Genomic DNA, 15,080 nt, shown 5'->3' on the forward strand with positions numbered 1-15,080 from the left:
ATAGTATACCAGTACAACTGAGAATAGAATTTGATTCCTGTTAAGTAAGAGCCTAAATTCAATACTTGTAAAATACAATTAATAAAACCCACACATGATGTGTTCTGGTAACGAATCAGGCTTCCACTTGGAAAGCCAAGACATCATACCTATATATTTTATAATATTCTATTTTGTTTGGTTTTGCTTGGGAAGGAGCAATCATTAATTTTACTGAAAGCTGGGCATTCACAGAAGCTGTTTATGATTTTATGACTGAACTAAGAATAGCATAGCATGTGTGATAGATGAAGAACTTCTGTAGTATAAACATTGATGTTTTATAGCACTAGAGCTAAAGGTATCATCATAAAAGGAAAATAAATCACAGTTAATTTTACTTACTGCATGCTAAATTGAAAAAACAAAGCTGTTCCTTTGGTAAGTGTACTCTGCCCGTTTCTACTGCATTATAAAGGAAGGACCCAAAAGCCAACACACTGAGATGTGTTCGGCTTCATCTCTGCTGTCCCATTCCAGTATATGCTATGTACCAGTTACCTGCAGGGTATCTAAATAGTGGTTGGAGTGGCCCTTCCTAGAAGAAATCAAGTTCGGTAAAGTTCAAATAATAGTACAGCTGATCTCAAGTAAAATTCTGTATGTTCCACTCAAATTTTAGTGGGATCAGGGCAGCAAACTAATTAAAAACGTTATCTGCCGTACTGAACATGCCATAGAAATCCCCCTGGATTGAATCCAGTACCAGCTCTGCTCCCAACTCCTGGTATAGCAGATAATTTAGTTGCACCAAAGTTATCAATTATCAGAATTATCATTGGAGGTGTCCCCATCTTAATAACTTTGATATTTTGTGCATAGGAATGGGTATTTTGAGGCATGGAGTGCTCTCTGTTTTCATTGAGTTCAAAGAAAGATGCAGTTACTGTGGATCTCTTAAAATTGGACCTTTCCTATTTTACATGTCACTCAAAAATAGAGGTTGCTTTTGAAAATGTTTCCTTTTACCCGTCATTCTCAAGTCCTCCTGTCTGAAAATAGAGAAAAGAATAGTTATATAGTCACAAGAAGTTGCAAATATTTAAATAAAACTGGCTCAGCACTAACCAAGTGCTAACTGTTATTGCTCCTTTTTCACGTATAATGGTCCAAAGCTCTTTGCAGCTGTCAGCTCAACATCAGTTCAAACACGTTGAGATATAATGGTATGAATTTGGGTAATCCTGACATTTTTCTCTTTTTTTTTTCTGATAACCAACTTGAGACATCTCGGAGAACTTTTATTTTTGCAAAGTGTTAATGCCTGCCATCTGAAGTACATGACTCTTTCCTGTGTCTCAAGTTGGTCACTAGGAATAAATATATCCAGAGGTAACGGTCCTCTTGGAAAATTTTGCCCCCGGTTGTTCTTTGTTCACTTGAATAAAGAAAGACTTTGTATTAAAAGACACAGCAGTGATTTCATGTAAGACATTGTACTAGCTAAAAATTCATGAAGACTTACAGATAGCTGAGATAAGATGAAAATTCAAAATAATTTCTAAAATTTCTGGTTTATTGCCAGATATTTGGGTTGTCAGGAATTCAGTTTCTCTGACTTTTCACTGAAATCATTTTGCATGACTATAAGTAAAATAACCTCCGATGTAAAACTAGGAAAGTTGGCATTGGATTTTATGATAACATGAGCTTGTAATACAAGAATGTTAAGACCTTAAGCTGCTTTTGGTTAGGCAATTTTTTTTCCTGAGAGGTTGTTTGTTTTTTAATATCAAGAACCAAAATGGAGAAACATTCCTTCAGCTTCCACAGATACTGCACACTCCGTCCAGGCTCTGGCCTATCTTATGAGGCAGCTGTTAAAACTTCTTCTGTGCGAAAATACATGAAGCTGAAATTGTTTTTTGCTCTAGACCTACAAATCCCAGTGAAATTAGTGGGCTGATTTTTGTCACCTCTGCTGGGTAATTTTGCTGTTGCACAGATGTGATCAAAGGTCTGATTCTCACCTGTCTAGTTACTTCTGTGAGTAGGACTGGAAATGTGAAAGTTCAGACTCCTGTTATATTCTCCTTTGTTAGGGCAGGATTTGGCCCTTGTGGAATAAGCCATGTGCACAGCCCTGCGCCCTCGGCTCTCCTGAGCCCTCCTGGGGTTTGGGAGAGCCATCAGAAGCAGAACAGCGCACAGCAAAGGGGTTTTTTAGGCCCATGCTTCAGATAAAACACAGACTAAGCCATCACTTTGGCTTTGATTCATGTTAGGACACAGTTTAAACAGAGGCCTTGAGCATGCTCCAGGTGGTGGTAGAAATAACCTTGTGTGATGTTGGCCTAAGTGCGCGACGTCTGTCTTATCGCGGTGTCGGGCCCATGATGAAAAGCCAGGGCTGATGTGAGCGAGCAGCCTGGTCGTGCAGTTCTTCACAAAACTAACGCCGCTCATCTTCACGTTCTGATGCATTTTCAAATAAACTGCACCGGAATTTTTATGATGTTCACTTACAGACACAGGGTTATGAGTAACTGCACGTGTTCCAACAGCGCCTTTAGAGTAATAGCAGTTGGCTAATATTGGGGTGAGACAGATTTCAGGTAGTGCTTTAAAACCGTGAAAAGTTTGCATATGTCACTCAAACCTTTGGGCTTATTCAGCCTTGGCTCAGATCCTACTGTTACTACTGTTTTCCTTTTATATTGGGCCATTTGTTTATTGTTGACAATTTTTAATAATATGGCACATTATTTCGCTATATAAATCTTCTTCCCAGTGATAACCGCCTTCTGAAATTGCTCATAGATTTGTCTTAGTAGACAAGCGTTTAATCAGTTTAATCAAGGAATAAACAGCAAGGCGCTCTTCTGGGGTTTCACTTTATATCCCTCAATCCTTAATTAATACTCAAGCAAAATCTGCAGTCCCTGAGGGAAATGCAAGAAACATTTATGTCGCCTTAGGGGACACGGTTCCATGAGGTAACAAGTGCTCTCAATCTAATTACAGCCAATAAAAGTTCAGGTCACTGCCATCTTCCAGGGCCTGCCCAGCATCTCCTGGGCTACTATTGTACGCTGTATGTTCCTTTTGAAATGTTGCCTTGAAAGAGGGTCCAGTCTTAAATAATTTAGACAAAAAGGGGGAGGGTGGAAAAGAATGTTTAATTTCAAATAATCTGATTGTGATAAATGCAATACAAAACCCCTTCCCAAATTGCCTATATGTTCTATGTCTGGAAACCCTCTTCCCTAGATGCTCTCAGGATTGATTGATTATACTTGCATCAACTTCACCCAGTTGTTTTATCTTGTTCTAACTGCTTATCCACAAAATTAAAATCCTTTAGTTACAGTTGAGAATAAATTATCCCTTGCAGATCCTCCCAGCATTTGCTCTTCAAAATAGCAGCAGTTTTCAGTTGCTTGACTTGGTATCCCCTCACAGCTTTTAACATTTGCTTTCCGGCCACCGGCATTTTCAAAGGCGATACCAAACATGAGACATACCATGACTGGGTCTGCACGTGTGTGCTAGCTCTGGGAGCTTATTTCAGGATAAACACTCTCACTGAAGAAACAAAAAATTTGTAAGTTTAAATTCTTATGAATTTAGCGTCCTTTATCTTAGGACGGCAGCAGTGTGAAAAGCATTGGTTATTGAAAGCTGAGAAATAGTTCTGCTCCCAAAAATCATGCACTCCTGAATAAAATTAGGAATGCATTCACGAAATGCATCAGGTGCAGCGCCAGGAACTACACGTTATATTCACTGTATTCGATCTGCTCGTGCAGATTGTAGAGCGATTTAGAAACACTGTCAGGTCGAGATTTGAGGGCAACAGAATTAGCAGACTTCCAGCATTTAGACCATCCTATGTACCAAATCTCGCTGTATAGTATTTACCTAAACTCCACAGTCATGGGAAGGGGCTGAGCTATAACTGGAAGGTCTGCGATTGTCATCATCCCATGATCAAACCTCCTTAAATGCCATCAGGAGCAGCAGCTCCCTGGTACTGCCTTAGACACTCCATTGCCACCTGCTGGCATGAGGAAGGGTAATTCTGCCTCACCCTACCCAGACATAATCTTCAAGGTGGCTGGTGCAAACTCGGACTGCTCCTTTTTTGTGCAGGATCTAGTTTTGATGGTGTATTTTCTCCTGCAAAGGTTCAGAAGGTGTGTGAGAAACGTTGATCGTGGCCCAAGAGACTTAGAGAAGTACGAGTGAAACAGAGATGAGAGAGCTGGGAACCTTCTCAAAGGTGCGAGATTTAGGACAGTACATTTTAAAGAGAAAAAAGGTATCCTTGCAAAGCAAAAGGCCATTCCAAGCACAGACCAGAAAATTTTCCCCAGAGAGGCCCAGCAACAAAAGACAAAGGCAGTAATTAAAACAAATTTTGCAAAGCTGTGAGAGCAAAGAGCTACACAGATTCTGTGCAGGAACAAGCAAGGGGGATGATATAACCTCTAGATGAAGGATTATGTTTCAGAATCTTTATGCAGTGGCATTGTCCTTTATTTTCCTGTTGCTCTGGCCCTCATTAGCCTCCAGACCACCACTGCATGGGGGCTGCATGTTAGTGGGTGACGAAGGAACGCAGAGTCCCCCACGGAGCTGGTCATCTAGCAGATGGCATATACGCCTTTCACAGCAAGTTCAGAACTTCCCATTGGGGTATGCGTGTCAGTCGAAAACCTAAAAGAGCATAATACAAAACGTATTTCTGGGTAGTATAGAGCATGTCCCCTTCCAGCCCGCTGCATCTACATCTAGCAGCGCTATTCTTTGCTGTGGGGGTGGTGAGCCCCTGGCCCAGGTTGCCCAGAGAAGCTGTGGCTGCCCCGTCCCTGGAGGGGTTCAAGGCCAGGTTGGACGGGGCTTGGAGAGACCTGGGCTGGTGGGAGGTGTCCCTGCCCAGGGCAGGGGGTGGCACTGGGTGGGCTTTAAGGTCCCTTCCAACCCAAACCATTCTCTGATTCTATGATTTGCTACCTTTTTTAAAAATTATTATTTCAGTAACACCAGTGAAATTACTAAAGGTTAAAGCTTTCAGAGTGTGCAGTGTCCGATGTCTCAGCCCTGCGGTTGTCAGCTGTACGGCATCGCGACAATGGCTTGTGCGCAGGTCGGTAAAAGCTCCGTCGAGCATCAATACTCGTTAGCTGAGCATTATTGCATTTTAAAGGGCTGGTGAAGTTTAGGAAATCAAAGTATAAGATAAGGAAGTTTGAAAGTTTAGCAAAATTACTACTATGAATTAAACGGATTTAGGTTATTGGGTATGTTCATTTAGGGAGGAAAATAGCTACCTTGGGTTTTGTGTTACTTCAAAGAGCAGAGTTTGCTTTCACTTTCATCTCCAATACTGCTCAATTTGGTAGAGCAGCACAGGGTTCATATGAGGCCAGAATTTGCCTTTCCAGGTTCAGAGACAACTAAATTCTATTTGGTCCCTAATGAATAATGATCATTATGAGAATTTGGTTGATTAATTGTTTAAGGCTGCATCTTGTCTCCGCAACAGATCTCAAACAAATGGGTCTTGCACAAAATTGCTTCTTTTAAAAAGCTAAATAACCCCGGTGCCCTGGGAAAATTCAGCCAGGTGTTACGGATGTGGTCCCATGTAAAAAGGGGGAAAGAACCCACGGCTTCAAAGAATTCCGCCTGACTGCTTTGTAGCTCAGCGTCCTGCGCAGGGATCTCCAGCGGTGGTGGTGTCTGCACGACTCCTCAGGATTCCCCGTCAGGATACAGAGTCTGGCCCTAGTTGGAGAATACAATTTAGGTGAAAAGCATGTCTTGATAATGCTCAAAATCTAACAAGGATACAAACATTTTTTCTTTCTGAATTATTCTTTTCTTAAAGGATTGTCTTAAGTTCTCGTTTTAAAATAAATCATTTTCCATGCAAATAAGGAAGAGCCATTAGGAGGGTAATTATAATGGTATTTTAAATAATTCGCTACCATTTCTGTGCCAAAAAAGTATCCCTGTGTTCTCGTGTTTTGTTTTTCCAAGCTCTAAAATTAAAAAGTCAGAATAGAATGTTAAAAAGACAGAATAAGCTACTGACATACTTCCAGATCAAGTGTTTCTGTTTTCTAACAATAACTTTGGCCACCCTCCGATAGCAATGACTTGTCTGAAAACCTAAAAATCTTTAAATATTGTTAATTGTTCTGAAAATGTGAAATTCGTCTTTTGAACAAGAGCGTTTGCAAATGGAAAACATTTTGCGTGTAGAATTTGTAATGCGGGTTTTCCAGATACTCCTTTAGTATTCACACCAGTTCCATCAGTTAAGCAAAACCTAGAGGTAGGTTTGAATTCCCTCTCACTTTTATTGCGGCCCTAACACACAAATCAGAGAGGACGTATTTCTAATACAAGAATGTTCTGCAAACCAGTAAATCTGGGATTATCTCTTCGGACTGATTATGTCAAAGCTCTTTAGCCACAGCACTTTTGGAGAGCTAAAAATAAATAGCGGGGGGTTTATACGTTTATTCTGTACCTAAATAATCTGTGCGCACTGTGTGTGTCTGTCTACAATGTGAGATATGGTATCTGGGCTTCATGTTTATGTATAAGAGTTCTTTTCCTAGTAACGATGTTGGCAAAGGGCTCAAAAGAAACTGTTCTACTAGAAGAGTTCATGGGATAAAGCCTAGTGCAACTTTAAAAGAACTGAGTTCAAATCAGAAGTATTTACAGCAAATTGGCATTCGAGCAAAATTTGGCCCCGTATATTTTGAAAATGGGTGAGAACTAGTTCTCTTCTTTCTTTCCAGTGATTGAACAAGGCTATGCCATTGAATATAGACAATCATAATCCTGATTTCAGTGACACAGTTCTGCACTGTTAAAGGTCAGGAGAATTTTTGTATTTATTTGTAAGAGAACAAAAGTTCTTACAGCGGTTAGCAGAAGGGTAATCGTGCTATCGTTTGCCTCCTGGTCCTAAAGTATGTCGAAGGAAAAGCTTCTGAAGAATAAACACTTAACAAAGAATGTTTTAATTGGTTACATCAAAGACCAGCGAATGCTTTTCCACATAACTCTCCTACTCCTGTGCAGTTTCTCCCATTTCACAGGAGTGATCCTGCATGCTCATGAGAAAACCGAGCTGAGGATTTGGGTACCCAGCAGGTCAAGGCATGCTGCATGGGGAAGTCAAACAGGAAAAAAAAAATTAAGAAATAATTTTGTTCTTACTTAAATTCAATAATGGATTGCTGAGAAACGGCTTGGTAAAAGCAGGGAATATAAACACTTAAAATAGTACTGCAGGCAATAAATCTTGCATTGGCAGAGCTGGAATGGATGGAATCCAGTTATTTCAGTTCCCATGATTCCCCTGGCGTTGGAAGGAGTCCTGTGTCGTTATGCAGATAAATGAAATCACATGCTGGGACTTTAATTTAGAGTGTTATCTTCAGTATTAAGCCATAATGACTAATTTTTTTAATTGAAAAAAATATAATCGATGGCATTTCCTGACAGTATAGAAAACATTGCAGAAAAATTCAGCAGACATTTTCCATATTATATTTATAAATATAGTCATAATGTGAATATATATCTGTTTCCCTGTGTTGTGGAATAATGTTCTTGATTAGGCAGATTTCCTCCTAAAATGGGATTTTATTCACGAATCTCTCATAAAGCATTTTATAAAGACTCTCTTCATATTCTTCATTTTGGCTATCATCTGACTTTCTAAAGGTAAACACTGGAAACTTCTGGAAAGTTGCTCTTATTCCTAGTACAAATGGTTACATTCACTTTCTTGGAATGAAATGATTGCTGTGCTTGAGAACGGTCAGTATCTGCTGCGTTGTATTTTCTGTAGCTACACGTTGCTCAGTTACGCTTCTGGTTTGTCTTCTCTGGAGCGCATCTCCACAGCTCCAGTAAGGTGCTGCATGTTTGTGCAATACACTCATGAAGGAATGGAGTCCATCCAGTGCCGCTCTCACCAAAAAAGCACTTTTGCATTGTTTTTACACATCAGTGGAGCTTTTGGGTTTGTTGTTTTTTTAAGGATAAGAACAGAGGATATGGCCTTTATCTTGCACATTTTGTTTTTCTTGCTTGGTCCTTACTCAGGTGTTGTTTCAACTGAAGTAGTGCCTAAATACTCAGATTACGAGTTCAGAGATTGGTTAATCTAGTTAATGCAGCTCAAGATGTGATTTACTTTAGCATCATATTTACCTCTTGGTGAACAGTGTTGTTGTTCTCACCATATCCAGCTTATTCTGAGCTCAAATGAAAGGTGTGAATCCAAGGTAAGATGATAGCACGATAGAGTTGACGGGAGTAGTGATCCCCATACCCATAACTCAGTGTAGTGCAACATTGACTCGTATTCCTACTTCAGCGTATCGCTTGCCATAATCGCGTGTTCGAGAGAGCATTCTTGAAGTCAGAAAGACAAAATCTGTTTTGACTTGAGAAGGCAAATCTAGAGTAGTTCCACCACGGCACTTCTTAGTTCACTAACCCAGTGCTCCTGAAAGGTGAGTAGAGGCACGGCTTTAGGCACGCTGGGGGTTAGGAGCTGTGGGAAGAGCTGTTTGTCTTTTATGCTGTATATTACACGTACAATATTTTTCAGCTAGTTCTTGTAATCAACTTGTATTACAAAATTCATCTTTGCACTGACTTGACTGTAAAAACTGTGAATTTATTAGCAAGATTTTTTTAAGTGAAAAGAAGCTATTTCCTTTACCAAGAACACATTATTCCAGAAGGGAGAAGAGGCTGTGTCTTGCCCACACACAGTATGGCTAGCATGCGTACCACCGATCACAAGGTGCACAGTTCTCACCCGCGAACAGAAAGCCTATTCCATCTCACTGTCCTTACCAAGCCTTGATGAGGTTCTTTCCATTCATACAGAATCCTACCAAAAACTATAAAGCAGCTTAGACTGCAAGTCAAATGTGGGGATTAAGCCGTAAAAAGTAGTACTGACTCCCTTTTACGTGTTTAAAGGCTGTGGAAGCATGTCCAGAATTCGGTCTAGAGGACATGTAAAGAACACCCTTTTTTGAATTTATTCGTCTGCCTTTTTCTGCAAGAAGAGGAATGGCTTAATGATGCTGGAATGTTAGTTTGTGTTCTAGGAAAGTGAGCGTATTCCTATGATGTGATTCCATGTTTGGCCAGCTTCCTCTTGACCCCTGTGCCTCGGGCTTTAGCTGGTATGATGGCAGTGTTAATACCTTGCTAGCTTATGATGGCAGTGGTAATACCTTGCCAGCTTGTTGGAGTTTTGTAGGACTTTGCTAGACTGGGCTGTACGCCGTTCCTGAGTTAATTGTCTACAGCTCTATTAACAGGAAATGTCACCAGTCTGTACCAGGAGTCTCTTATAAAAGCATTCTCTCTAACGTATTGGGAAATGAGACCTTCAGTTCAGGTTCTAGCACCCAGAAGACTCCGTGTTTTGTTGTAAAATCTCGTAGTTAGCAGGAAAAAGAGAACTCTGTATTTGAACGTGTCGTAATTATCATTACATTACAGACTCCATCTGGTACATCTAAAAGTATTTCTTCTTTCTTTTTAGCCATGTGACACAGACAACATCGTGGATCCATCCTGTAACAAGCGCCCTAAGCTTGCTTTGCTCTGAGGATGACGACGATGGAATAAGAGAGCTTCCCGGGTCCAAGAGCTGAGGACGTCTGTTGGCAGAAAGTAGTTTGTCTAGTTTCTGTTAGAATATCCGTGTGCTTTCTAGCCTAATGTAATAGTACCTGATGACGTTTCTCCCCTTCAGGTCAGAGGAAGTTCTGCCAGTCTTTTGGGGGGGTTATTGATGCTACACAAGATGCAGGCGTTGCAGAAGTCTCCCTTCAGTCCTTAGTCTGTCCCAGTTCGGTGCGCAGGGACCAGTCTTACCCTAGGGCCCGATCCTGTCTTTTCATGAGTTCTCTACTGGCGTAACTCCACTGACCTGAAGTGAAATTTTCACAGTTTGGAGCAGTGTGAGAGTTAAGATTGGGCCATTGGTTGTAATTTCACATGGTAAGTTCCAGGTAATGGTTGACTGAAGGCTGCAAGGTGAGCTTTTTCCTTCTTTTAACCAATGCTAGTGAGCATAATGTAGATACCTTTTCTTTAACTGCTGAAAATTTTTATTTTTATGGAAGAAATTTGCAAATAAGTTTTGCAAATAGAAATTTAGCAATTTATTACAAGTGTTGGAGCCCTGATGACTTTGAAAACAAATACTTCTTAAGATTGGTGGTTGGGCTTCAGCAAAATGAGTCTTTGATAAGCCGTCAAGTAAAAAGACAGTTTTGGTAGAGGACACCATATTCTGCCAACAATATGAGGCAAGAATGAAAATTATTCTACTTTTGTACTCTGCTAAACCGATACATACATGCATCAAATACTTCAGTGGAAGCTGTGAAGTTTCAAGTACAATGAAACCTGTGAAACCACCTCCAGGATCAGCAGAAATCAGTCACCTCCTCAGAGTTGGTCTTTAAGTAGAACAAAATCATTTTTTACACTTTGGTGATGATTTAAAGAGGATATAGAAAATGACAGGGGGGTGCTGGTGCAATCTAATGAACAGGTTTCACTGTACCTCAGTAGCACAGAACATTTTAGATCTCATTATTCACAGCACAATGCATGGTGGCAGCTTGGTCAAATATATGGTTCTACGCTACATTTTTCTAGAGGCTCTTTACATATATGTGTGTGTGTGTGTGTAATATGTATGGTAGGTGTTGACTAATGAATGAAAGAAGGATCTGAAACTTTGCAGAAGCACTGATGAATACGCCAAAGGAAAACCCTATCTCAGACCTTCAGTCCGAGAAGGAGAACGGGAATGTAACGGTGTTTGGAAGGCACGGGCTGCTATCTGCAATTTTCTGAGCCGCGCACTTAAGGACTGCAGAGCCGCCCTGGCAAGGTTCAGGCGCACTGCTGCGCTCCGGCTCACCTCTGTTGGCCGATACAAAGGACTGAGGCTGCGCGGTCACATTTGTGGAGGTCTGTCTGCAGCAGGTGCGGCACCGCACGTAAAAATCCTTGCGCTCTGAGGAAGGGATGTGGAGACCAGGCTTATTTGCAGTTTTGGTGCCTATGCCCCACGCTCTGTCCTTAGCATTACGGAGCTGTGCCAAGTCAGGCACACTGTAGATGTTGATCTTTTTGAATCAAAAATAACATACGTTTTTTTTAAAACCCGAGTCAAGTCTCTTTGAATAGCAGTGCAGGAATCTACTGCATTTGGCCTGTGAGCTGTAGAGCACATCACCAAACGTTCTTCCTGGAGGAACAAAGTGCAGCTCACAAGAGTTTTTTGCAGGCTTTGCTGAAAGTAGATGTCAGGATGTATTGAATAACCAAATAGGAAAATTTGTTTTGTACTTTTAACTAGGTCAGAACCAAATTATCCGTGAGTCTACAGAGGTGGTGTGGATTAGGAGGAAGAACTTGCTCAGCAGACCCACAGTAACTTACATTTCTAAGAAAACTTCTCATAGCAATAACACGTAAATGCTTTAGCCGTATTTTGCTCCAGCATCTCTTGCGTGTTTCACAGCCTCCTTTGTGTTCCCAGAGAACGCAATCTGAAGGGACAGAGCTTCAGTTTCAGGGTTGGACACTCTAGAAGCATTTTTATTTAAATCCCTTTTCTGAAAATGGTACAGACTCGTGACCCATGGAGGATTTATAAGGTTCTTAATTCCTTGTGATGTTTGCTGTAGCCGTAGTAGTCGTGTGGATTCTTTATGACAAGCTCTTCCAGTTCATACTCCCATGACACCGAGCGTGCACGTAGATTCCAGTTTTCCAGTTCTGTTCAAGAGAGGTTTGAATCTCCACTTGAGCCTCCCAGTCCTGATTTATTCTGCTGGTGGCTTTGTGGCAGCTAGCTGGGTGTTTCACGTCAGAGAAGCTCTTTGGGGGCAGAGACGATGGATGAGGCAGGCTGCACGAGCAGAGACTTTATGGAGAGCAATTTAAAGCTGTTGGTCAGGGGGTGGAGGAGAGGGATGCGTGCCCTGCCTGCCCTGCCCGGGGAGCAGGAGAGGATGCGTGCCCTGCCTGCCCTGCCTGCCCTGCCTGGGGAGCAGGAGAGGGATGCGTGCCCTGCCTGCCCTGCCTGCCCTGCCCGGGAGCGGGGCGTGCGATGCCCAGCCTGCTGGGCACGAGGGGGGAGAATCCCAGACGAAATGTTGGTGTTCTGCCTGCTCTGCTTTCTGTCTCCACCCACAGAGGGGAAGCTTTCAGAAACTTGGAGACTCTTTCTCCCTCTCTTTTATAAATTTGCCTAGAAATCAGACGTTAGCAAGAGATCTCTGCATCTATCCAGCTGCTTCTCCGGTAAGCATTACCTCTTCAGATAATCCGCTGTTCAAATTCTCCGCTACTGAGACTACATTTTCATACCTACAACCTCCGAATGTTCTAATCTATTTTTGTACGCTGGCATACTTGTTTCCTAGGTTATTTCTCTCTATCTCCTCTTGTCTCTTCCTTTCTGTGAAATAGTTTGTGAAATTATTTTGATTAAGATAACTGTGTATATTAAGAAAATGGTTCTAGGATAACTTAAAAAGAATTTGTAAAGAGCAGTTGTCAAAATATACAACACTGTAAACATCTTTTCATTTTTATTCCAGAATAAAAAAAAAAAGTGGAAAATAAATGAAAGCGCACGTTATATCCTTTAAAATAATGAAACTACAGCTTTATAAAGGGAATGGCCATGAGTCCATAAATGATTCCTGTACCTCTATTTATTTTCCATGCAAAGGTGACATTGTGAAAAATACTGTTCTGATACACACTGGTGTTAATCTTTACCTGAATACTTGCACCACGCTGCCCTTCAAATACTGCAGATATTCCAGTAAATTTAAAATGGCACATTCTCCCATCAAAGCAAATAGCTCGACATAAATACCTACACAGGTATATTGGATACTCAGCTTTGCAGGTGCTAAATAACTTCCTTGTAACACTACTCAGTGTCTCAATAAATTAGATGATCCTTTCATCAACCCCACCAGATAAATATAAGCACAGACACGTATGTGAGCCGGCCATTCCATACACATCACGTAAATATTCATAGCAGTCGGGCGGTTCAGCACTGGTGAGGCCTCACCTCGAGTGCTGTGTCCAGTTCTGGGCCCCTCTGTACAAGAGGGACATTGAAGTGCTGGAGCGTGTCCAGAGGAGAGCCACCAGGCTGGTGAGGGTCTGGAGACCAGGTCATATGAGGAGAGGCTGAGGGAGCTGGGCATGTTTAGCTTGGAGAAGAGGAGGCTGAGGGGAGACCTCACTGCCCTCTACAGCTACCTGAAAGGAGGGTGTAGAGAGGTGGGGGTTGGCCTCTTCTCCCAGGTGAATAATGACAGGACCAGAGGAAATGGTCTGAAGCTGCAGCAGGAGAGGTTTAGATTAGATATTAGGAAGAATTACTTTACTGCAAGAGTGGTCAGGCACTGGAACAGCTGCCCAGGGAGGGGGTTGAGTCACCATCCCCAGAGGTATATAAGAAACGTGTAGATGTGGCACTTCAGGGCATGCTCTAGTGGCAGAGATTGTAGGGGGTTCTTTTGTGTGTGTATGGTTGGACTCGATGATCTCAAAGGTCCCTTCCAACCATGAAGATCCTATGATTCTGTGTGCTGGCGGGCTGTAACGGCTGCACTGTATTTTTCTACAGCAAAGCCTATAGAAAAGATACGGTTATTATGGAAGTAAATACATACAGCCTCTATAGATTTTTATGATCAATCGGGGGGAGAAAACCCAGCAGTTGCTACTTGCAGACAGACATTGTCCATGCAAAGCAAGGGCCGTCCTGGACACAACCTGACACCGATTTCACTGGGAGCCGTAAGGACTGACGTGGGTTTGCAGCGCTGCCAGGCTCTGCACAGAGGATTTCACTGTAAATTCTCGTGTCGTTCGCAAAGGATGATCCTACTCAGACTTCATCTGGAAAGGCTCCTTTCTAGACAAGTTTAATACCATCCCCTTTAAAACTGTAATTGATACAGACTGCCATTCCTCTTTGTACTCAAAACCATTTGTGCTGGTGGGAATCTCTTGTGTACTTCAGAGTGCAGACTTCAGCGACGGAAAGCACTTACTTCTATGTAATTAAACAGCACAAATCACTTTTCACCTACTCGAGCCACACACATTACTGGATCAGCTTTGCTTGCGTTCTAGAGCTGTTGTAGGCTTGTAAACGGGCAAAACCTCAATGGTCAGCAAAGGAGAGAAGGAGAGAGAGAACAAATCCCACTTTTCCTGCTATAACATAACATTTTTCAGAATTACCAAAAGCCAACTTTTTAAAGAAGCTAAAAAAGCAAATAGGGCTTGCTACAATTCTTGTGCGAGCCTCTGTGGAGCCTCACCTACTTTACTTACGTTCCCCATGGTTGTAGTTGAAGGCACAGAAGCTAATTGTATCCCATCTAGAAATCGGTTGGAGGCTTTAGTCTCAACTGTAAATTAAGGAAGAAGAAATTACTTACACTGAAATGAGAAATACAATAAAATAGGGGTAATTCCTGTAACTTATCCTTTTATTTTGCTGGTTTACTTCAGAATGTGTTTGCTTCACAGACACTCTCTGTTGGGTGGCCTCATCCGCTCCTGAGAGCAGGCGGAGCGGCAGTTGCCTCGAGCCCCCGCTGCCGGAGGGAGCTGGGTTTGGCCGCGTGTCTTCTGCTGTGGCAGATAAAGCTGGCGAGCCGGAGCGCTGAGAGACACGTTCCGTCAAGCCAAGTGTTTAACAGGGGCTGATCTGCCCCACCTAACGTTCACCATCTCCTTCACCATCTGTATAAATGCTTCTGGTGACAGGCTGCTTTATGAGCCTGAAACAAACGATTTGGTTGATTTCATTAAGTCTGTTTCTGACAGGCAGGAGGGTGTCTATTGGCATTGAGTTAAGGCGAGGAAATCCTTTAAGAAAAATGTTTGTGGTTGTGGCAAGGCCAGGCCGTGCAGGAGCGACTCGTGGGAAAGGCTCTCCCGAAGCTCAGCAAATGCTGGTGTGACTTGGCCGGTGA

General features: G+C 42.1%; 1 protein-coding gene across 8 annotated transcripts in view; it reads left to right on the forward strand.

The window, feature by feature from the left end:
* STXBP4 (syntaxin binding protein 4) overlaps positions 1-12,658 on the forward strand; it is a 77,295-nt gene extending 64,637 nt beyond the window's left edge. For 4 of the 8 annotated variants that reach the window (XM_054221663.1, XM_054221661.1, XM_054221664.1 and 1 more), the window contains one exon: positions 9,581-12,657. In XM_054221663.1, the coding sequence (XP_054077638.1) occupies positions 9,581-9,692 (112 nt within the window). In that variant the 3' untranslated portion in view covers positions 9,693-12,657. Of the gene's footprint in view, positions 1-9,580 lie in introns of all 8 variants that reach the window. The other 4 variants (XM_054221665.1, XM_054221662.1, XM_054221660.1 and 1 more) reach the window with 2 other exon arrangements.
* The last annotated feature ends 2,422 nt before the right edge of the window (positions 12,659-15,080 follow it).

The sequence above is a fragment of the Rissa tridactyla genome, chromosome 15 (assembly GCF_028500815.1).
Source record: "Rissa tridactyla isolate bRisTri1 chromosome 15, bRisTri1.patW.cur.20221130, whole genome shotgun sequence".
NCBI lineage: Eukaryota > Metazoa > Chordata > Aves > Charadriiformes > Laridae > Rissa > Rissa tridactyla.